The 25,803-nt window shown below is 38.0% G+C and overlaps 1 protein-coding gene across 5 annotated transcripts in view; it reads left to right on the forward strand.

Annotated features, from left to right (window-relative positions):
* The window catches only part of NAV3 (neuron navigator 3), a 915,819-nt gene that overhangs the window by 626,396 nt on the left and 263,620 nt on the right, over positions 1–25,803 (forward strand). For all 5 annotated transcript variants that reach the window (XM_055394051.2, XM_088836813.1, XM_088836814.1 and 2 more), the window contains exons 3-4: positions 20,278–20,395; positions 21,037–21,089. In XM_055394051.2, coding sequence (XP_055250026.2) covers positions 20,278–20,395; positions 21,037–21,089 — 171 coding nt within the window. The remainder of the gene's footprint in view (positions 1–20,277; positions 20,396–21,036; positions 21,090–25,803) is intronic.

Raw genomic sequence — 25,803 nt, forward strand, 5'->3', positions numbered from 1 at the left:
TATTGGCATATAGTTGCTGATAGTAGTCTCTTATGATCCTTTGTATTGCTGTGTTTTTTGTTGTGATTTCTGCATTTTCATTTCTAATTCTGTTGATTCGATTGTTCTCCCTTTTCATAATATATGTGACATTTTCTTGGCACACAATGCATATTAAAAAAAGATTACAGAATGTTACAGGGGTGTATGGCAAACCTAAAGCCAATTTGAGAAATGTTTAAAAAAAACAAAAACAACTTTCTACTACTCTAGCATTATACCACCTAATTGTGATAGTAAAGAATTCTGAACTTTAAAAACCAATGCTTATTTTTTAAACACAGTTTATAAGACACTGAATTTAATGTCCCAAGCACACACATTCAATACTAAAATAGACAGGAAGCAGTGATGAATTTAGAAATTGGTCATCTTCCAGATTTTTAAAAGCACATTTTATTGACATTTGGAACCACCATTGCCATAGAAACAGTGTTATAAATGATGGGTAAGTTTTCCAAACAGCACTCCTAAAACTGTATTACCCCTTCCATAGGTCTGTAAAGTAGGATCATGATTATAATACCTGCTGTATATGCTGCTGCTAAGACACTTCAGTCGTGTCCCACTCTTTGTGACCCTATGGACCATAGCCCACCAGGCTTCTCTTTCTGTGGGATTCTCCAGGCAACAATACTGGAGGGGGTTGCCATGGCTTTCTCCAGGGGATCTTCCCGACCCAAGGAAGTCTCCTGAATTGGCAGGCAGATTCTTTCCCACTTGTGCCACCTGGGAATTCCATAAAAGCTACTCTGTTCAAATCGAAAGAGTATTGTGAGGAACCAGTGAGATGAACCATTTGTAAATTGTAAACAAAATAAAAATTGAACTATTTAATAGTTCAATTTTTAATTTTTTGTTGTTGTTGAGTCACTAAATCATGTCCATCTCTTGTGACCCCATGGACAATAGCCTAACAGGCTCCTCCGTCCATGGGATTTCCCAAGCAAGAATACTGGAATGGGTCACAATTTCTTTCTCCAGGAGATCTTCCTGAAGCAGGGATTAAACCTGAGAATCTTGCATTGCAGGAGGTTTCTTTATCACTGAACTACCTGGGAAACCCGTTTATTAAAAACAAAAAAACACATGTGCACAAAAAATGGTTATACCAACTTCTGAGGATATCAGGTATGGAAATTTGACCAATCTATGCTCACATTCCCACCCCAGGACCAGTAGTAATGAGTTGAATGAAATTGCTGGGGGTTCAAGCTCAGAGCCTCATAAGGAAGAGATAAGTATTCCTAGTGATGGAGTGGTAAGTGTTCAGATGATACATATGACACGAATTAATGAAAAGATTATCAGGCGGAGAAAGTCCTTGATAAGGACTGTGGGTAAAGGACAGTGGTCTCTGGAAGGGAAAATAGAATAGGAATATTTCCTGTTTCCCTCTGTTGGCCTCATCATCAAATTCTGGGACGCATGGGAGCTTTTCTTTGATGAATCTTTCACTGCAAGGAGATTTAATTTAAATTAACACCAGTCTCTAACAAACACCTAATTCCAGTAGCTTAGCATGGTATGTTGGAGAAGGCAATGGCAACCCACTGCAGTACTCTTGCCTGGAAAATCCCATGGATGGAGGAGCCTGGTAGGCTGCAGTCCATGGGGTCGCTGAGTCCAACATAAATGAGCGACTTCACTTTCATGCTTTGGAGAAGGAAATGGCAACCCACTCCAGTGTTCTTGCCTGGAGAATCCCAGGAACGGCAGAGCCTAGTAGGCTGCCATGTATGGGATCACATAGAGTCAGACATGACTGATACGACTTAGCAGCAGTAGCAGCAGCATGGTATGTATTTCTTTCTCACTCCTGCTATCCAAGATGTTTTCTTCTTGTTGGACGTGGGAGTCAGGATATTCTGTTTTGGACTCTCAAGAACTAATACTAATGGTAACTCTGCCATTTTCATCATGTGGCTTCCTTGCTCCACCTAGATATGAACTTCTAGCTGCCTTGTGGGGGAAAAAATAATAAAAAGGATAGAGAAGAGGGTATAGGATGTTTTTATAGGCCAGGCTTGGAAGCGATGAATATTACTTCAGTTCACATCCCATTGGTAAGAACTAGTCCACATTTTACTACCTAAATCCAAGGAGAGGAGAGCTGGAAGCGGGATTTCTGTGTGAGAAGCTGCTTGCTAGAAGAGATCTTATCCATGGAAGCTGGAATACCAATTTTGGTGAACAGTAGCTAAAGGGTAATAGATTCCCTGACAAGGAGTGGGAGTGGGGACGCTTCTAATCAGGAAGCAGCTGGAAGGGCATCCTTGGTTGGGTCAGCTTCACATAAAAATCATCCATTGTCAGCATACACAGCTGATGCATGACCTTTTTTGGAAGAGACTAGAAAACACATCGGATATGGACAAAAAAAATTGAGTTAAGGGTATTTTGTGGAAATAAATTAGGTTCTGTGTCTCCTTAATGCAGTTAAAAGCTAAAACGTAGTTGACCTCAATAGACATGCACAATAGTTCTTTGAAATGGTTGTATGTTTGTTTTGGGGAAATATGTTTTTAAATGTAATTCATGGGTAACATGTTTCATGGCTTATGATAATGATGCCTTATTTTGGATAATATATTTTGCTTTTGCAAATGTTTTCTATTACAGTTAATCCTCATAATAATCCTCTGAGATAGGCAGGGTAGATAAGGATATGATCCCTGCATTAAAGAGGAGGAAACTCAAGATCCAGTAGTAAGTGGTGGGACTGGGAAAGAAGCCCAGAATTTCTGAATCCAGGCTCCACTTCTGAAACCCTTCAAAATTTTTATTTTATTTTATTTTTTTCTCAGAGGGGTTAGGAGTTAGGAAACAACATCAACTGAGATCAGCTTCCCTGCTTAGTGAGAAGTTTTGCTTCCTGAGTCCATCCATGTGGTGTGAATGACCTAGCCCATGTTTCGCATCCCTTGTGGGGAATAGCTTCAGTCACTGGAATGGGTTCATAAGGAAACCGATTGTAAAATTTGGTTTGGAGGCTTGAACTTGAAATATTGGCCAAATTAGAATCTTTGGTTTCTATTTGCTACCTTGCATTTCATATATAAATACAGTGTGATTTCATATATTGAGCAGTCTGCCTATTTGGTGTTCTTTTTCCATTTTACTTAATGTATTGCAATAATTTGTAAGGAATTTAAATTGAATCCTTAGCAACCTAGCTGTTGGATACATGGAAATGAAAGGATTTCATAATGAAATTTGTAAATGTTTGTGGTGACTGTTAATGTGATCGCTTCTAAAACCTTGAGGCTCTCTTAGGGGTCAATAGACCACTAGTATGGTTGTCCCAGTATGTGAGCAGGTTACTCTGCAGTGTGACAAAGCTGTATGGTGGCTGTGACAAAGCTGTATGCTAGCTGATGGTCTTGGAGTTATGTGGATCTAGCCCCTACCCGTGGTGATTTGGAGCTATAGCATGTCACCGTAGAGAAACCACCTGTAGGAAGCCAGTAAGTAATTCTGTCTGACTGGAATATAACTGGATCCATCGCAGTGTCCTTAGCAAAGAGCAGACTACATGAGAGATCTCACCATGTGTCACATATATACACACATATATGTATATGCAATTGTAATTGATGATAGTTTCAAAATTGTCACATATTTATAAAATAGCTTATGCCCCCAAATCTTCCAGATAGTGTTGTGTTGGCTTAGAATTAATGTGATAATAACAAAAAACAAAACGGCACAAAACAAAAATATTTTCAAAAGTCTCTTTTTCCCCCAGGAATTTCACTCCTACAGACAAGCAGTGACTGAACGGATGTATTAGGGACCCTGGGGTGATGTACTTTTATTTCCATTATGTTTCATTGGAGGTTTTTAGCACAGCAGGAAGTATCTCTCTCAGCTTCCAAGTTTATGTTTTTAGTCTAAGTAAATACAAACCACCTCTTGTTCACTTTCTTCTAAATAATTATTTTTAATCTTGAAAAAAACTTTGAAATAGATGCCTACCTTTATTACTAAAAATATAAAGATTTTAATATAGAATTGAATGATTTGCAAAGAGCATTTACAGTCAGTATTTTCAGGGCTCATTGTGAGGTTTTTGTGGTTGTTATTGTTGTTTTGGTAGAAGAAGTAGTTTAGGAGCTAAGGGAAAATACCATATAAGCCATAAGTCTTTTGTTACTTTTAATTTATTTAGAAATGACATTCTCTTCACATTAAAACACAGTTTAAATTATTAGAAATAAAACCATTTTTATGTGTGTACATCATTGTCTATGCCAGTGGTTCTCAAATGTTAGCATACATCAGAATCACCTGAGGGGTTTGTTAAAACTCAGATTACAGGCTCTACCTTCAGAGTTCTGAGTTAGTGGCTCTCCAGTGACAACTGATAATTTTCACTTCTAGCAAGTTCCTAGATGACCCTGAGAATGTTGGCATAGGGACCATAGTACTTCGAGAATTACTGGGCTATGTTTAATATTTCTATCATCAATTCTTCACTGATAATTATAGGTACATGAAGAGAAGTATCTGGGTCAGAAGCCTAGAAACTGTGAATTGCTAAGACTAATAGAGATTTATGCTCTTTTAACTTTGTGTTTCATTAATATGATTTTCTTACACATATTTTTCTGCCATGTTATTTAGTCTTTGAAGGCTGGTTGCTAATATTTACCTTGAATTTAAATTGCCTCAATTATCAGACCGAGATAAAAAGAAGGCAAGAGAATTTCAAGTATCATGATATTTTTTCCCTAGAAAACTATGGGAACTAAAAGTTCTCTTAACTGGTTCTAATATGCATATTTTAGCTCATGTTGCCACCTGGGTTATTAGAATTTTTCAAGCTGTTAGAATTCCCCATAGAGCATTCTATAAATGCCAGATGTTGTAACAGTCAAATAAAGGAGATTTTTCCTCATATTTTGAGATGCATGTCATATGCAATGGAAATAACTATGGGAGGCTGGAATTAAGAAAGCTCGTGAGATATTTCCTTTTGTGTGGGCTAAGAGTACACATTCTGAGACAGAATATCTGGATTATTTGGCACACTTACTGTTACACCTGGGGAAAATACTTCACCATGCTCTTACAAGATTCTCATGTCTGCAATGGAATAATATTATCCTTGTGTCAGGGAGCTTTGAGGATTGATTAGTGAAACCATTTAACATGTACAAACAGTGCCATACTCTCAATGATATTATTAGTAGATACTAAATCTTGGAGAAAGAATACTATAAAACCCTTTTTTTTTAGTCCTGCTGCTGGTAGCAGTGGAAATACAATTGAAGTTAAGTGAAGAAAAAAATAAATTAGTACCAGAATTACACTGTATGATTATACTATCCAACTCCTTTTTTTAAAAAAACTTACAAGATGTCATATTTTGTATCAAAGAAAAGATCATTTAAAATATGCACTATAAATTTAAAACAGGGTCAGTTCAGTTCAGTCACTCAGTCGTATCCAACTCTGCGACCCCTTGGACTGCAGCATGCCAGGCCTCCCTGTCCATCACCAACTCCCAGAGCTTACTCAAACTCATGTCCATTGAGTCAGTGATGCCATCCCACAGTCTCATCCTCTGTCGTCCCCTTCTCCCGTCTTCAATCTTTCCCAGCATCAGGAACTTTTCCAGTGAGTCAGTTCTTCACATCCGGTGGCCAAAGTATTGAAGTTTCAGCTTCAGCAACAGTCCTTACAATGTATATGCAGGACTGATTTCCTTTTGGATTGACTGGTTGGGTCTCCTTGCAGTCCAAGGGATTCTCAAAAGTCTTCTCCAATGCCACAGTTCAAAAGCATCAATTCTTTGGTGCTCAGCTTTCTTTATAGTCCAACTGTCACATCCATACATGACTACTGGAAAAATCCATAGCTTTGACTAGACGGACCTTTGTCAGGAAAGTAATGTCTCTGCTTTTTAATATGCTATCTAGGTTGGTCACAGGTTTTCTTCCAAGGAGCAAGTGTCTTTTAATTTAACGGCTGTAGTCACCATCTGCAGTGATTTTGGAGCTCCAAAAATAAAGTCTCTCACTGTTTCCATTGTTTCCCCATCTATTTGCCATGTAGCGATGGGACTAGATGCCATGATCTTAGTTTTCTGAATGTTGAGTTTTAAGCCAACTTTTTCACTCTTCTCTTTCACTTTCATCAAGAGGCTCTTTAGTTCTTCTTCCCTTCTGCCATAAGGGTGGTGTCATCTGTGTATCTGAGGTTATTGATATTTCTCCTGGCAATCTTGATTCCAGCTTGTGGTTCTTCCAGCCTGGCATTTCGCATGATGTACTCTGCATATTAGTTAAATAAACAGGTGACAATATACAGCCTTGGCATACTCCCTTCCCAATTTGGAACCAGTCTTTTGTTCCATGTCCAGTTCTAGCTGTTGCTTCTTGACCTACATACAGATTTCTCAGGTGGCATCAGGTGGTCTGGTATTCCCATCTCTTGAAGATTTTTCCACAGTTTTTTTGTGATTCACACAGTCAAAGAAGTTGGCATAGTCAATAAAGCAGTAGTATATGTTTTTCTGGAACTCTGTTGCATTTTCGATGATCCAATGGATGTTGGCAATTTGACCTCTGGTTCCTCTGCCTTTTCTAAATCCAGCTTGAACATCTGGAAGTTCACAGTTCATGTACTATTGAAGCCTGGCTTAGAAAATTTTGAGCATTACTTTGCTAGTGTGTGAGATGAGTGCAACTGTGTGGTAGTTTGAACATTCTTTGTCATTGCCTTTCTTTGGGATTGGAATGAAAACTGACATTTTCCCATCTTGTTGCCACTGCTGAGTTTTCCAGATTTGCTGGCATATTGAGTGCAGCACTTTCACAGCATCATCTTTTAGGATTTGAAATAGCTCCACTGGAATTCCATCACCTCCACTAGCTTTGATTATAGTGATGCTTCCTAAGGCCCACTTGGCTTCTCATTCCATGATGTCTGGCTCTAGGTGAGTGATCACACCATCATGGTTATCTGGGTCATGAAGATCTTTTTTATATAGTTCTTCTCTACCCAGTAGATACTTCTTATTTATATATTTAATTTCTGACAGTGTTTAATGGATTACTCACTTATGAGGAAATTGCCCAGGATGATGGTCACTCTTAAAACCTTGAGTGAAGGAGAAGATATGACTCAAAAGCCGAAGCAGTCAATGCATTTGCAGTGCTGAAATGGATCAGTGACACGTGACTGCAAACGGATGCCAGGCATCCTTCACAAGATTGTGGGAAATGATGATTTGGACCATTAAGTCAGGTGGCTAGAATGTTACCAGGTTTCCCTTTCGCATTACATTATGTCTGTTCCTGCCCATCTGAGATTTTCTTATTCCCAATATCAATGAGGCAGATCTCGTTTTATTGTTTCACTTTATTGCACTTCACCAATAATAGGTTTTTTAAGAAGTTGTAGGTGTGTAACTGGAGAAGGCAATGGCAAGCCACTCCAGTACTCTTGCCTAGAAAATCACATGGACTGAGGAGCCTGGTGGGCTGAAGTCCATGGGGTCGCTACTAGTCGGACACGACTGAGCTACTTCACTTTCACTTTTCACTTTCACACATTGGAGAAGGAAATAGCAACCCACTCCAGTGTTCTTGCCTGGAGAATCCCAGGGATGGCGGAGCCTGGTTGGCTGCCGTCTATGGGGTCGCACAGAGTCAGACACGGCTGAAGCGACTTAGCAGCAGCAGCAGCAGCAGGTGTGTAACAACCCTGCATCAAACTTTCCCAGTAGTATTTTTTCACTTCATGTCTCTGTGTCACATTTTGGTATTTCTTGCAATATTTCAACCTTTTTCATTATAACTACATTTGTTATGATAATCTGTGATCAGTGATTTTTTTCGATGTTACTGTTGAAAAAGATTGTGACTCACTGAAGGCTCAGATAGAATTTTTAGCAATAAAGTATTTTTAATTTAAGGTATGTAAATTTTTTCTGCTTTTGGCACTTGCACTTAATAAACTACAGCATAGTGTAAATGTAGCTTTTATATGCACTGGATAACAAAATTCCTCTGGCCTGCTTTGTTGAGACATTTGCTTTACTGAGGTAGTCTAGAATGGAACCCACAATATCTTGGAGGTATGCCTATAGGGAGAGGTCATTAGATTCCAAGCTAATAATTTGTGGTAAAATGTTAAGCAGATAAATGCAGTTGTAAATGAAAATATCAATATAACTTGTTTCAGTAAATTCAGTAAAATGCATTTGACAGCTTCATACCAAAAACATGTCACTGGGATCCATAGGGTTTCAATTGTGAGACTTGAGAATATTGATGATGATTTGGTTCATCCAGCTATGCTCAAAATAAATACAGTAGGTGGTCTAGGTGTATTGTAGTCTCATATAGGATATAACTCTCAAAGAACTTGAAACACTAAGTGTAGTAATAAGGGAAAGTGATATTTTTGCGTGTATATGAATTTTAATCGTTTATTTAAGACTGGTAATCCCTTCACATGGAATATATTATTAGTAATATATGTGACATGTACTAGTCATCCTTAATGCGTTTTCTTCTTTGCAGCCAAAAATCAGATATTTTAAACAATTAAGAAATGTTTATGTTGTCTTAAAATATTAAAATGAAAGCATCATGTATATATCATCTATATGGATTGCATACAGATGGCTCGAAAGATTGAAAGCCAGACTTTTTTGGGTGTCTACTAAGTGGTAGACACCAATATTATAACTTCCTTGAAGTTTTAGTCTACTCCTGCCTTCTACAGTATTTTATTCTTACTCTTTTATCTGCCCATCTGGTGTCTGTATTTTATTTTAGAGGGTTTTAAAGAGAAAGAAAAAACAGTGAAAGGAAAGTATCGAAACTTAGTTTATGCTTACTTTAGAATTTACCTGCTTTCAAAGACCTTCTTATTCATTAATATTCATTTTTAACTGCTTATTAATTAATATTCATTTTTTCACTGCTTCAACAATTTTTTTATTAAGTAACTGCTATTCTGCTGCTGCTGCTGCTAAGTCACTTCAGTCATGTCCGACTCTGTGTGACCCCATAGACGGCAGCCCACCAGGCTCTGCCGTCCCTGGGATTCTCCAGGCAAGAACACTGGAGTGGGTTGCCATTTCCTTCTCCAATGTGTGAAAGTGAAGTCGCTCAGTCGTGTCTGACTTGTAGCGACCCCATGGACTGCAGCCTACCAGGCTCCTCTGTCCATGAGATTTTCTAGGCAAGAGTACTGGAGTGGCTTGCCATTGCCTTCTCTGAACTGCTAGTCAACTCACTCATTTATTCAACAAGTTTTTATTGCGTGACTACTGTATGCCAGGGAATACAGTAGGCACTTTGGATATAAGGTCAACAAAACTAAATAAGTCAGTCTAGTAGGGAAAACTAATTAAATAATCAGTCATAAAAAGGCTTGCATATCAGTGATTGAAAAAGTGACCAGCCTAAGAAAAAATGGGCAAATACACAATTAACTCATCAAAGAAATAGAGTGGCAATGAAGTCCGCCCTCAAAAATGCTGAGAAGCACTACATCTGAATCTGGGAGATGGCTTTTCAGAAAAGTTGGTCAATTTACATTCATCTGGAAGTTTATAAGAATGCCCCATCACACTATTGCCAGCACTAAATATTATCACGTTTAAGTCTTTGCTAATTCTATAAGCAAAATTAATGTTCACTTTTCATCAACCTCCAAACATGAATTGTTTGAAAAACTTCATAAACAGTATTTTCCTACTAGCTGAGTTAATATGCTTGGTGAATCTATTACATACATTGTGATGATAGTGATATTATCAAAAGCTTTTAATGTGTTCATTTTATAGTAGTACCTCTTTGGGACTTTCGAGATGGTGCAGTGGTAAAGAATCCGGCTCCCAATGTAGGAGACGCAAGAAATGTGGGTTCAGTCCCTGGGTCAGGAAGATCTCTTGGAGAGGGAAATGGCAACCCACTCCAGTATTCTTGGATGGAAAATCCTGTGGACAGAGAAGCATGGTGGGCTAGAGTCCTTGGGGTCGCAGAGTCGGACATGACTGAGCATGTACACTCACTCATAGCCCTCAGTATTGAGATTTCTAGAAGGTCTGCAGGAGCCATGACATTGACCTCCATGGATCTTTGGTCTTATCAGTTCTGTGATAACAACTGAAGATCCAGTCTGGGATCAAATTTCAAGCTGACTAAAGTAGCATGTTTTAAATCATAAATCCTTAGGAATTTTGCTAATCCTTTTGTCTAAGTTTGCCTATTGTTCATGGATTTTTGAGTCATATACTGAGGTGTGTAAAATCATAGCTTTTAAGTCTCTGTTCCTATTTAGCAGGAGAAAATTGATTTTTCCCAAATCACAGTATTCAGTTTCTTCCAGTTTCCAGCCCGGTATTATCAGAAAAGGCGCGGTCAGTCCCGGAGTCTCCTCCATCCCTGTGCACATTTCGCTGAAGGGTGGTCCGGGGAGGGCTGGTGTACAGGGTTGCTTGTTCCCGTGGCACTGTGATGCCACGTCTTCTGGGCCACCAGTGCGTCTCAGTGCCACTGCCTGGTGAGTGGTGACACGATGCCTGTCAGGCTGCGCTGACCATGACCTGTGATCACATCTTTCTTCCTTTTTGTCCTTTCACGTGCCAGTTAGCATTCTTCCTGTCCTGATTTCAGATGCTCTCTAGGATAAGTGGCTTTCCCTGAGACAGTGCCATACTGTTTTCAGGAATTGGAAAAAGGCAAAACCAAACAAACAGATGCTGTCCCATAAACTTTTGGTACATGTTGTGCTTTGTGAGTCCTTCTTGGTCCACATGTGACTGTGAAATTCTACCCAGACGAGCGGCCTGTGAGGTGACATCTCAGCAGCTTCCTTTCTTCCAGTTCTCTTGCCAGTACTAGTTCTCTTTCTGGGAAAAATACTTCCCGAGTCCACCATTTATGGCTTATCTTTCAAGTGCTCAGTACTTTGCTGATTTATATAATGCAGAAGCCTCTTATTGCCATGGAAATTCTTGGCTTTCAAAATGATTTCTGTCTGCTGTGGATTTAGAAGAGCCTATTTGACTTCTGAAAAGCAGTAATTTGAATAAACTGGAGAGTAGTGCTTATGGGAATGTCACTACTCCTTGGATACTGGGGAGACACTAATGGTATAAGTAAATGCAGGGTTAAAACTGGCTCAACTAATATTTCAAAATTATCAGACTTCACTTATAATATTTTCTAATTAAGTTATACGTTCAGTCACTCAGTCATGACCGACTCTTTGTGACCCCACGGACTGCAGCACGCCAGGCCTCCCTGTCCATCACCAACTCCTGGAGTCCACCCAAACCCATGTCCATTGACTAGGTGATGCCATCCAGCCATCTCATCCTCTGTTGTCTGCTTCTCCTCCTGCCCCCAATCCTTCACAGCATCAGGGTCTTTTCCAGTGAGTCAACTCTTCCAAGTATTGGAGTTTCAGCTTCAGCATCAGTCCTTCCAATGAATATTCAGGACTTTAGGTTATAGGTTAGTGTATTTCTATTAAAATATATTCTTGACTAAAGAGTCTGGCTTTCCCAACCTACTTCGGTACATTCTTTTGATCATTTAGCACTCATTATAAACAAATTATTGTCTCTCACTGACATATTTGTGTACCTCTGTGCAGTGTATCTCTCTTTTTTTGGGGGGGGGGCGGTGGGTGTTAGTTCATTATAGGGGACTGGAATGCAAAAGTAGGAAGTGAAGAAACATCTGGAGTAACAGGCAAATTTGGCCTTGGAGCATGGAATGAAGCAGGGCAAAGGCTAATAGAGTTTTGCCAAGAGAACACACTGGGCATGGCAAACACCCTCTTCCAACAACACAAGAGAAGACTCTACACATGGACATCACCAGATGGTCAATGCCGAAATCAGATTGATTATATTCTTTGCAGCGAAAGATGGAGAAGCTCTATACAGATAGCAAAAACAAGACCGGGAGCTGACTGTGACTCAGATCATGAACTCCTTATTGCCAAATTCAGACTTAAATTGAAGAAAGTAGAAAAACCACTAGACCATTCAGATATGACCTAAATCAAATCCCTTATGATTATACAGTGGAAGTGAGAAATAGATTTTAGGGACTAGATCTGATAGATAGAGTGCCTGATGAACTATGGATGGAGGTTCGTGACATTGTACAGGAGACAGGAACCAAGACCATCCCCATGGAAAAGAAATGCAAAAAAGCAAAATGGCTGTCTAAGGAGGCCTTACAAATAGCTGTGAAAAGAAAAGAAGCGAATAGCAAAGGAGAAAAGGAAAGAAATAAGCATCTGAATGCAGAGTTCCAGAGAATAGCTAGGAGAGATAAGAAAGCCTTCCTCAGCGATCAATGCAAAGAAATAGAGGAAAACAACAGAATAGGAAAAACAAGAGATCTCTTCAAGAAAATTGGAGCTATCAAGGGAACATTTCATGCAAAGATAGGCTCAATAAAGGACAGAAATAGTATGGACCTAACAGAAGCAGAAGATATTAAGAAGAGGTGGCAAGAATACACAGAAGAACTGTACAAAAAAGATATTCACAACCAAGATAATCACGATGGCCTGATCACTCACCTGGAGCCAGGCATCTTGGAATGTGAAGTCAAGTGGGCCTTAGAGAGCATCATGACGAACAAAGCTAGTGGAGGTGATGGAATTCCAATTGAGCTATTTTAAATCCTGAAAGATGATGCTGTGAAAGTGCTGCACTCAGTATGCCAGCAAATTTGGAAAACTCAGCAGTGGCCACAGGACTGGAAAGGGTCAGTCTTCATTCCAATCCCAAAGAAAGGCAATGCCAAAGAATGCTCAAACTAATGCACAATTGCACTCATCTCCCACGCTAGTAAAGTCATGCTCAAAATTCTGCAAGCCAGGCTTCAGCAATATGTGAACCGTGAACTTCCAGATGTTCAAGCAGGTTTTAGAAAAGGCAGAGGCACCAGAGATCAAATTGCCAACATCCGCTGGATCATGCAGAAAGCAAGAGAGTTCCAGAAAAACATCTATTTCTCCTTCATTGATTATGCCAAAGCCTTTGACTGTGTCGATCACAATAAACTGTGGAACATTCTGAAAGAGATGGGAATCCCAGACCACCTGACCTGCCTCTTGAGAAACCTGTATGCAGGTCAGGAAGCAACAGTCAGAAATGGACATGGAACAACAGACTGGTTCCAAATAGGAAAAGGAGTGTGTCAAGGCTGTATATTGTCTCCTTGTTTATTTAACTTATATGCAGAGTACATCATGAGGAACGCTGGGCTAGAAGAAGCACAAGCTGGAATCAAGATTGCTTGGAGAAATATCAATAACCTCAGATATGCAGATGACACCACCGTTATGGCAGAAAGTGAAGAGAACTCAAAAGCCTCTTGATGAAAGTGAAAGAGGAGAGTGAAAATGTTGGCTTGAAGCTCAACATTCAGAAAACAAAGATCATGGCATCTGGTCCCAACACTTCATGGGAAATAGATGGGAAACAGTGGAAACAGTGTCAGGCTTTATTTTGGGGGGCTCCAAAATCACTGTGGATGCTTATTGCAGTCATGAAATTAAAAGACGCTTACTCCTTGGAAGGAAAGTTATGTCCAACCTAGGTAGCATATTAAAAAGCAGAGACATTACTTTGCCAACCAAGGTCCATCTAGTCAAGGCTATGGTTTTTCCCGTGGTCATGTATGGATGTGAGAGTTGGACTGTGAAGAAAGCTGATCGCCGAAGATTTGATGCTTTTGAACTGTGGTGCTGGAGAAGACTCTTGCGAGTCCCTTGGATCCAACCAGTCCATTCTAGAGGTGATCAATCCTGGGTGTTCATTGGAAGGACTGATGCTAAAGCTGAAACTCCAATACTTTGGCCACCTTATGCGATGAGTTGACTCACTGGAAAAGAGTCTGATGCTAGGAGAGATTGGGGGTGGGAGAAGACGGGAACGACAGAGAATGAGATGGCTGGATGGCATCACTGACTCGATGGACATGAGTTTGAGTGAACTCCGGGAGTTGGTGATGGACAGGGAGGCCTGCCGTGCTGTGATTCATGGGGTCGCAAAGAGTTGGACATGACTGAGCAACTGAACTGAACTGTGCAGTATATGCAATAATAAAAAGTCATAATTCTTTTATTTATCTGTCAGTTTACTTAAAATACATTCATCAAATTCTGAAATTACAGTTAAAAAATTCAGGAATAGATTGCTGTGATAAGCAGCAGCAGTACATTATGTTGTCAGTAGTTAAAAAGAGGTCATCATGAGTAAAAGTTTAAGACTCCATGGAGAATCAAAGTAGAACTTGTGACGTTGTTTTAATGTAACAGAACAAAAGCAATGTGGTGTATATGTATTGTCTTCTATTTTTGTTTGTTTTGTGTGTTTTTCCATATTTATTTATCCGTTTGCAGTTTTATTGAGAAATAATTGATACATATCACTCTATAAGTCTGAGGCTTATAGAGTTTGGTTTTATATGCCAGTTTGTGTGCTGAGTAGCTACAGTCGTGTCTGACTCTGTGTGACTCTAGGGACTAGCCTTTCAAGCTCCTCTGTCCATGGGGTTCTCCACACTAGAATATTGCGTGGGTTGCCATCTCCTGTTCCTCCAGGGTATCTTCCCAACCCAAGGATTGAACCCATGTCTCTTACATCTTCTGCATTAGCAAGCGAGTTCTTTACCACTGGCACTACCTGGGAAGCCTTTGGTTTACATATAATGTGAAATTATTACTACAGTAGGTTCAGTAATATCCATCTTCTCACATAGAGTAAAAAGAAAAAGCGAGGAGGAGGATGTCTTTTCTCCATATTCACACCAGTTTATTATATCATCTTTTTGATAACAGTCATTCTAAGAGGCACGAGGTAAGATCACATTGTGGTTTTAATTTGCATTTCTCTGATGATCGGTGATACTGAACCTCTTTCCTCATACCTGTTGGCCTTCCGTATATTTTCTTTAGAGAAATGTCTATTCAGATTCTTTGCCTATTTTTTATTGGATTATTTGTATTTTTTCCTTTTGCGTTATATGATTTTTAAAAATGTATTTTAGATATTAATTCTGTCATCACATGAGTAGTTTGCAAATACTTTTCCCACTTTATGGATAGTCTTTTTGCTTTATTGATAGTTTCTTTTACTGTGTCAAAGCTTTTTAGTTTGGTACAGTCCCATTTGTTCTTTTTTTAATTTTATTTTTTGAGCTTTACATGTCATATTCAAAAATTCTTTCTGAAGACCCAAGTCAAAGAATTGATTCCTGTGTTTATTTCTAGGAGTTTCATGGTTTCAAGGCTTAGTCCATTTTGAGTTAATTTTTGTAAAGTGGTATAAGACATGGGTGCGGTTTCATTCTTTCACATGTGAATATCTAATTATCTCAGCACCATTTACTGAATTAACTGCCTTTTATCCAATGAGTGTTCTTACCCCTTTTGTCAAATGTTACTTGACTGTATATGCTTGGGTTATTTTTAGGTTTTCAGTTTTGTTCCATTGGTCTATTTATTGGTTTTTATGCCACTATCATATTGTTTTGATGACCATAGCTTTATAGTATAACTTGAAATCAGGAATATGGCCTTCTCTCTGACCCTATTATTTTGTAATTTAAAAACAAGCATTGTAAAAGAAATATTTTAGTGTATGTGCTGCTGAAGTGAGCACTGTAAAAGAAAAATTATAGGATCAATACTTAAGAGATCATTATAACTTGCAGCAATTTTCCTTCATTAGTTAGGTTATCTCCATTTGGGTAGACAGCTAATATTTAAGGATTTGATAATGATACTGATGAATTATGTTAATAAACTAATTACAATTAAGATAAATACATTTTATATTGAAACATGAACTACTAACACTATTTGACACTTAACAGTATTTAGTAAGTGAAAGGCCATGTTCCAAGAGTATAAATTTATTCAGTCCTCACAATAATTCCATTAGTAGATAATACAATTATTACCATTTTATAGGTGAGAAAAATCTGATACTGAGAAAAAATAAATGTTCAGTCAGTATCCACATGGATATTAAATGGAAGAGCAGACATTTCAACCCTGTAGATTGTTCCTTAAAGAATACCTGCTGTTGCATACAGGCCCTAAAACACATGCTGATAAATACGAAGTATGAAATATGCCATTGTGCATTTAATTCTATTATTTTAACTTACTGTGAATGAATAATTAAACATACAAATGTGCTAGAGTTTCTAAGTAGCACCTTGGTAAGTGTAATCTCATTAATTATTCTGAATTAACTTAAATATAATTACTACATGAGATGACATTTATATTCACAACATTGCAGTTAAAATGGTTGAGGAAAGTTGGCTTTGGATGCTTAAAAGTAAACACTATTTAAAGTTTTGGTCAGAACCTTGATGACTTAAATACTCAGTGGTCCTGCTATAGAAAATACAAAATATTGATTTATGAGTAATTTGATGTTATTTTCAATTATATTGGTTTCTTCACACACACACAAAATAACCCTCTAATTCATAGTATAATCCTCCAAAATATGTTACCACACATTTTGCTCATTCAACTGAGGTTAAAAGGTTAAATAATGTGATTATTTTTGTGGAAATTAACCAAGGGCAACTTTGGAGCTCACAACCAATATTGGTCATGATTTCACCATTCTGTTCAAATAAATTCTGTATATATTTGAACAACAGATTTTAATGATGGTTGACAAGGTTGTTTGTATCTTCTCTCTGATTTTTAAACACATTTATATACCGTGTGTCCTTTGCTTGAAGGCTGTCTTCTTAAAGACACACTTCCTATTTCCACTTTTTTAAATTTAAGTTTTTATTTATTAAAGATATGAAACTATAAGTTTATATTTAATATTTAAAATGTATAGAAGTTTCTAGGTAATTGTTTTATATTTCATCATCTATACTATAATCCTTTGGAAAACACTGATTTATTTGAATCAAGTATCTTCTACATATGTCTATTAGAAGGACTATGTAAAATACACAGAACTAATTTTTAAGTTCATTTATTTAGTCTGAATATATTTTTCTGATTGCCACTAAGTCAGAGTTATTGTCTGAGAAAAATTTCACATGTCGGAGATACTGGACAAGTCAAAGCACTTGGACTTGTGATTCCTCTAGAAGAAATCCTGGACCAAGTGAAAAATTGTTTCTTGAGCTCAGTCAGAGGCTTTCTCAACAAGGTCTTGAAGCCAACCAGCTGACTTCCCATCTGCTTACTCACCTAAGTCCCAGAGGGCTTTGGATAGAGGGTAAGGCACCGTTAGCGTGCATTAGGAGAATGAAAGTATTATTGTTTTACTTTTAACGCATTCCATTTTGTATATAGTTAAATTAATATTAAGTAAGCATAATTTCTGTAATTTAATGAAAAAAGCACCCATGCAGTATGAACTTTGTTGGAGGTGGTGTAAGGATGGAGGCATTCACTGCAGGCCTGGATGAGAACATTGCAGCCTCAAAATTGGACACATTCCTCAGAGTTTGGATGGGGGACAGATCCGTGGCCTCAGTGAATTAGATAGCAGCAGTCAGAGATGTGACTAGTGTAAGAAAGCAAGAAATACAGTTTCTCCAGTCTTCAACTGCCAATACTTCCACATTTTTTAACCTTGAGCAATGATAACGTCAACAAATATTTGTTGGAAACCCACCATAGCAAATAACATTTAGATGCCATAAAATAATAATAATAGGCCTTGTTTCAGGATCAACTCTGTGACAGGCCCTTTACAAGTTCAATCTTATTAGTCCTGACATAATACTGTATATTATATCATCCTTATTTTGCAGATGAGGAGTCAGGTTTAGAAAACATAAGTAATTTGTTCAAGGTCCCAGGGGGAAGCAAATAGTCTGCTGGGCCTCCAAGCTATGTCTGCTTGAGTCCAGAACTCATATTCATCATTGTGGATCCTTTAGAGTCAGTTAACTGGTCCTTATAAATAACTCACTGCCTCGGGGATAGGCACAAATAAAGTCTGACTCACACTGACGTTTCTACTAGACACCGAATGATTAATGCTATCATTTGATTGATGTGTAGGTGAAGGGAAAATGCTCAATTTTTCAGGATTATAAACAGTGTAAATCTTATAAAATTAAAATTTTGCCATAATACAAGTAGAATAAAATCTTAATTGAGGAAGATCATCAACAAATAAAAATGTCAATCTAGGACTTGTGCTTGTTTTCTAACTGTGCTTGATTTTTCTTACACTTTAACGACCTTCAGTATAAAGAAGGTAATGAATGTGAAGAAAGAAGATGTAGGGCTCCCATCGTGTATGTTTTTCTTACGCAGCAGGATATACCTCAGGAGAAGGAAATGGCAACCCACTCCAGTGTTCTTGCCTGGAGAATCCCAGGGACGGGGGAGCCTGGTGGGCTTCCGTCTATGGGGTCACACAGAGTCGGACACGACTGAAGTGACTTAGCAGCAGCAGCAGCAGGATATACCTCAAATTACTGATATCTTTCAGAACACATTCTGCCAGTACATATGCATTAAGATGCCACCTTATATTTTCTAAAGTAAGCACTCTTTTTCCTTTGTGTTATATTTGAAATGATTGTACCTAGGATCCATTAAAAAAAACACTTGGCAGCCCCATTTTTAGATTTTGGTCCTGTAAAAAATACTAGTATAGGTATGCGCCAAGACACATATATAAGATGTCTCTTACAAATTTAGAAGCAATAGAAACATTTTTAAACAAAATAAGTATCTTTCCTTATGGGGGATTGATACTATGTATAATATAACATCAAAAATAGTGATAAATTTTTTTAAAATGGTTTTAGAAGTATTATTAAATTATTGTTACATGAAAAGCTGAAAATGCAGAGTGGTAGGTAACATTGAGCTGGATTTGGTCACTCATTCTGTCTTGAGTATGTGTGTATGGTGTGTAATATGATGTCGTGTGCTGAAGTGTGTAGGTGTAGAAAAAGTTCTAGAACTATTTATATCAAGTTATTCAAAAGTGGGTGGGGTTGCAAGTTGTGGGAAACTTTTATTTGTCTGGTTTTTACACTTCTGTTTTACTTTATTTTTAAGAAAAATGTGTATTAGAAATTTTGTTTTTCTGTTTTTGCATTTTGCTTGGGTCTCAGTGTCATGACCACAAGGCACAACTTACCTTTCCTGTCTGATTTGTCCTAATTTCAGGCATCCTGCCTTAATTACATGATTTTCAGCTGTGCCCCTGATTCCTTTGTTCCTCTGCCTCTCTGTGTCTTGTCCCCTCTGGGGGAAAGCCCTTCCCTTCACTTTCTCTCTTCAGGTTCTGTTGTTTCCAGGTCTAATTCCAGTGCTGCTTCTGTGACACACGTGTGTATTTCTCAGCTGTTTGTCCTCCTCCATTCTTCTTTCAAGTTTTCATTCTTCTATCACATCATGTTATGGTCTGCCTTGTAATAAGTGTGTTAATATGTCCATGTGAGCCTCTCATGACACTGAAGTTTTATCCTTATAATTAGACTATATTACAGAAGTAAGTGCCTATAATATTTGAAAAATTAGTAACATTTTATTATTTTTGTGAGGTTTTTGAACAGTTTCAATTTTTTCCTCCATCATAATCTGTTATTGGAGAGACACCTCTGCTTTATATAGATAGCCAAGCTTAGAGTTAATAATCTATACTCAATTCTATATTAATTATAATTTCTATATAATAGCTGCATTTAAACTTCCTCTGTTCTCTTATAAAAACACATTACAAGAAGCTGAAATGGGATTTGACAATTCAAATAAAATAGCTTAGGCATCTGCAATTATTTCATAAAATTTTGCAAAAATATTCTCACATGTAGTATCTCACATGACAGATTTAATAAAGTCTGCTCAGAGAACCACACATTTTTATGGTGAGATTCCTATGTAAGTCAATCCAGGTGGCTTCCTTTTACGAGGACAGACAGGATTATTTTCCGTATGACGGAACCAGAGGCACGAGAGTGAAAACTGAAACTGATTTGCGAGCAGGAGCTTCCTCAGTAGTCATCCAGGAAGGGAGTTTTGCTCTGTCACAAGTGACTAGTCCCTGGGTTTGAAAAAGAGAGAACTTAAAAGTTAGTTCACAACCATTTCCTTTTGCGCTATGACTTCTTAAGCTGGAATGTGATCCAGAATAACACCCCTCTGTACCCAGCATCTGTCTGGAGCATTCTCATTGCCTCTCTTTCCCTCATCTCATCTCACTCCTTCCCTCCCTCTGTTCAACAGATTTACACAGACTGGGCCAACCACTACCTGGCAAAATCGGGCCACAAGCGGCTGATCAAGGACTTGCAACAAGACATTGCAGATGGGGTACTGCTAGCAGAAATCATCCAGATCATTGGTAAGACCACTCTCTGGAAAGAAAAACAAAACAAAACTTGAAAGTCTCTGCCCCCACCTACTTTGGGTAAAATGCAACTTAAGTCGAATGCTTAGAAACTTGGTCCATGTGTCTGTGAGATTAATGTAGCTCTCCCTGTGATTTAATTAAAATGTTTATGTGAGAATGTTTGAAAAAGGCAGTTTGGCCATACTTGTAAATGGCTAGAGCTGTATCTTTGCATACACTGAATTGTCAGAAATGAACGCTTCATTAAACCATATGTCTCCCATGTGTGCTTTTCGTTAGCTGGAGCAACTCATACACTCTGAGATTCCTTGAAACTGTATCCTGATCCAGCAGGGACAATTGTGAAAGGTTTCATGTCAGCAGTCATTTGGCACAAGCTGAGGAATTAGCGGCAACTTCCTTCTCAGTCACTTTTTTGTTTTTTTTATTTGCCTGATTTCTGCATATGGACTTGGCGGCTGCTAACAAGTGTGTCCTCCTGTACACAGCTTAGGAGACAAAGTGAATGTAGCAGCAGTGTTTTGCTGGATTATTTTTCTTTTATTTTCTTAGTCTCTTGTGTGTGTGTTTCACTTCATGGCTTAAGCATGTCGTTCTTTTTTTCTCTCTTTTATTTTATTTCTTGGTTTTAGCAAATGAAAAAGTTGAAGATATCAATGGATGTCCTAGGAGTCAATCTCAGATGGTAAGAATCATATTTATTCTAAATATAATGCCTGTCTTCACTTTCAGAGTTAACTGCATTTATAAATGGACTAGAAATTTCTTTTGCATGTGTTCCTGCTTATTCAGGAAACCATTTGATTGTAGTCTATCATGTATGTATATTTCTCTAGGTGCAGTTTAGGAAAAGTGATAGCATCAATATGTTTGAATATGTATGACTTTTGAAAAAACAGTCTCCAGGTTAATATCCTTGACATTTTTTTGTGTTCTGATGTCTGAATAATTTCACTGGTGGCAGGAAATCCCATTTCCAGTTTTAAGGGGAGCCTTTTTGTCTGAACAACTGATTTGAAGAACAAAAGTTGTCATGTGCATTTAAAAAATATATAAATACTATTTTCTTTGCTCATAACAAAGTCCAGTATAAACATATGGACTCTTCAGCACTTTTGGAAATGACTCTATAAAGGCAAGCTGCTGGTTTTGCTGAGCAGGGACTAACTAGGGGATATGATTCATAGCCTTTTCCAGAAAGTCGCCGATCTAGAGGTCTTTATCTCCCCTAGCCCTCTCTTATCTTTACTAGTTGGTAAAGGGTAGAGTTTTGTAATAAAACAATAGATTGATAAACTGCTGAGATTAGAAGCCCACCCCTTTATTAATTAAATAACCACAACTTAATTTTATCGGACAACCTGAAACCAAAATGCCTTAGTTGAAGTTATGTCAGCAGATATAATTAGGAGTGACAGCCAAAATTCAGAAGATGAGGTTTTGCCAAAACTCTTTTTAGCATAGAATAGACATTTAAAATAAAAATAATGAGTACTTAATTGACAGCAATACGAAGAATGAAAAGAAATGATAAACTTTTTGACCTGCTGACCTGATATAGGTATTGTCAGAAAACTGAAATCCAAAATAATAAAAAATAATTTAGTTTTAAAGAGTGATTAACTAGCATGTCTGGTGTGTGTGTGTTTAAGCACTTTAAGGACCTATTACAAAGTCATGAACTCTTTGCCGCTGTTGTGATAAAAAGTCACTATAAGGAAAGATTCTCTGTAAAACACTTTAGTTTTAGGGAAAGTTCCTGACCTAATTACTCTGGGCACAAAGATGACTCTATAAAAATTAATTATGGTTGTTTCCTGAAGTTTTCCTGGAAGCAATTATAATACCTTTGGGCCCTGCTGCAGTGAAAGCGCCTTGATGTTGGTAAAGACATGTAACTTCTCAGAACCTCTGCTTTCTCATCTGTAAAATGAACCCTAATTATATGATATGATAATAACATAAAACTATGGACATTCTTTACTACCTAAACTGATATGGAAATGCAGAATAGTACTGCTAAAAACTTTATAAAGGGCACATTCATTAATTAATACCTGTTAAAAACATTTTAAGGTTTCTTATAAAAGCAGTATAGTCCCTGAATATCACGCTATGTTTCTCAAACCCAACACTGTTGGTTTTATTTCCTTATTTCAATCATCAAGAGATGTTGGATACTAAAATTCTTATCTTCACTGCTGTCATTCCAACTTGATTCTGATAACAGGTCAATGAATAGCCAAGCTATTGCTTCATGATAGATAATAAACAAACCTCCAAAGCTCTTAACTGTAGACAGAGATGTAGTCCTTGGGTATTCATCTGAAACATCTGTGCCTAAGATTCTACAAATATGAAAACATCTCAGAAAATTCTCTTAATTTTACTACTTCCTACTCCTTTAGCCCTCAAATGTCATATAGCATCTAGTATACATGTTATGTTGATATATCTGCTTCTGATGAAAAAAGAACAACAGAAAAATCAAGACCTGAGAAATGCATGTTATAAAATAGGTGTTTTTTTCCAGTCAGAAGTTTTAGTCAGAATTACACTGAATTATGAGTAACAATGACTTGTAACCTCATTTTTTTTTTTTTTGGTGGTTGAATTTTTAACCTGAAACTGGCATGGCTTCCCTGTGGCGAATCACAAGAATACATGTGACACAAATGTAACTTTTTTGGTTGAATCATTTTTGCCTCTGTTCTTAAAAATTGGCATTGGTAACATGTTATTAATGAACAAAAATTCCAGATTTTAACTGAGATAAGAAAGTAGAGGAAATAGAATTATGACAGCATGACTAGGTTTATAAAGTTCATATATCTACCCCAAACAGGATGTGGCCTGCTGCTTTTTTTGTGTAACAGCCAAGCGATGCTGCATTAGTTAACAGTGAGCACTGTCCTTACTCATAGAACTGCTTGTCCAATTCTTTATATATCTATAAAGGATTGTTCATGGCCTTTGGGTTGGCATTCATGTTTGATAACAAAAGCTAAGATAAAACTAGGTCTCTACTATTTCTAGTTATAAAGTGTTTTTTTTTTAATTTTAAACTTGTTAACTTTTTTTTTTTTTTTTTTAGCAGTTAGTCGCTCAGTCATGTCTCACTTTTGCAACTCATGGACTATACAGTCCATGGAATTCTCCAGGTCAGAACACTGAAATGGGTAGCCTTTCCCTTCTCCAGGAGATCTTCCCAACCCAGGGATTGAATCCATGTCCCCCACATTGCAGGCAGATTCTTTACCAGCTGAGCCACAAGGGAAGCCTTTACTGGATTATTTTAAGTCTTTAAGAAGAGACATTCTCTTGTAGTATGAATCTACAGGAAATTGATGAATAACAGCCAGGTGTTCATATTTATGTAAGATTAACTGAGCCCATAAAGCATCAGGTATAGGGACACTTGAGAATCAGAAACAAACATTCAGATAAGTAATAACGACAGTGTTACATAGGGAAGAACAAAAGGAATGTGGAGGGAGTGTGCTTGGTGTGTTCCAGAAACAGAACACCACGTGGTTTGAGCACAGTGAGAGGTGTTCAGAGGGGAGAATGGAAGCCTAATTATGTGGAACCAAAGGAAGGTCCACTGTGTTACTCTGTTGATTGAGAAGCTTTAGAAGACTTTTAAAGCTGGACCATGTTATGATCTGATGTAAATATTTAAAAAGATCACCCCAGGTGCTTTCTGAGAATTGTAAAGTCCTTAAGTAAAGGTCTGTTTGGTCAAGGCTATGGTTTTTCCAGTGATCATGTATGGATGTGAGAGTTGGACTGTGAAGAAAGCTGATCGCCGAAGAATTGATGCTTTTGAACTGTGGTGCTGGAGAAGACTCGAGAGTCCCTTGGACTGCAAGGAGATCCAACCAGTCCATTCTAAAGGAGATCAGTCCTGGGTGTTCATTGGAAGGACTGATGCTAAAGCTGAAACTCCAATACTTTGGCCACCTCATGTGACGAGTTGACTCACTGGAAAAGAGTCTGATGCTGGGAGGGATTGGGGGTAGGAGGAGACGGGGACGGCAGAGAATGAGATGGCTGGATGGCATCACCGACTCAATGGACATGAGTTTGAGTGAACTCCGGGAGTTGGTGATGGACAGGGAGGCCTGGCGTGCTGTGATTCATGGGGTCGTGGAGAGTCGGACACGACTGAGCGACTGAGGAACTAAGTGTTGACTTTGAGTTGGGTGTGGCAGATGAAAAATGTAGGGACTATTCAGTACTCCCCAGTTTTTTGGCCTGAATGAGTAAATAGTTACCACTAAATAAGATGGTTATTATGGAGGGAGAAAACAGGTTAAAAGGTGAATGGGGGGAGATGACAAATTCAGATTTTCATTAATATAATTTGATGTGTCCATTGGAACATCAAGTGGAGGTGATTGGAGGCAATTAGGCATGTTTCCAAAAGGTCAGAAGTAAGGTATTGATTAGAATATACCTTGTGTGTAGGCACTGATTGAAGTGGACAAGGGTGAGATCTCTAGGAGATCTGTGTGAATTCAGATAGGAAGAAAGTTGAGGTTCTCACCTTGGGGTATGCCAGCATATATGTGATGAGGAGAGGTGTAGGAGTCAGAAAGGGTGGTCAGAAAGTGAGCCCGTCATTGAGAGGTTCCCTCAACAGATGTGGATTGTTAATCCTTAGGGTAGCCATGGTAGCTTAAGCTAAAGTGCATACTTGGGTTAGCCTAGTGGGACAGGGAAAAGTAAAATGAGGGAAATGTGATTGATACTGTCCAGGGCTACATAAAAAATAGGTTGGTATACCAAAGGTGAAATATTAGTTCTAGTAGTTAGACAGGCATTAATGACCTTCAAGTAAACATCTTCTGTAAGATGATCGTGTGTTCAAGAGTGGCTGAGAGGGGCAGATAGCCACTGAGTGTTTAATATTTTTCTAAGATTTTCCTGTTGAAGGGAAAACATGGTTTGAGAGGAAGGCATGGTGAGGGGTGTTTTTGCAAGGGGGAAGTAGAGAAGGAGGAAGCAGTAAGGAGAGGGGAGGGAGATTCCGGGGAAATGCCAGATCCTCAAGGAAGTGGCAGAGGAGGAAATTTGAAGTCTGGGTGGAAGATTTAATGCTGTAAAACAACGAGAATACATTTTCCTTTATGTCATGTCATAAGGGAATATGATCGCATGAAGAGGTATTTGTTAGTGGATTACATAGAAATTAAAGAAATTCAAATATAATGATTTCAGATTATTAGATATTATTAATGTGCTCTTTTCCATGTCATTCTGTAATGGTTACCTTATAAAGAAAAATTGATTATAGTATTTTATAACATACAATTCAGCAATAATTCTTTCAAATATTGACTAAAAAGCATTTAAGACAATATGAACTTGTCTTTACAGCAGTTTATTGGCATGAT

Source organism: Moschus berezovskii, chromosome 6, assembly GCF_049115385.1.
Source record: "Moschus berezovskii isolate FMDL1 chromosome 6, NW_MosBer_1.0, whole genome shotgun sequence".
NCBI classification, from domain to species: Eukaryota; Metazoa; Chordata; class Mammalia; order Artiodactyla; family Moschidae; genus Moschus; species Moschus berezovskii.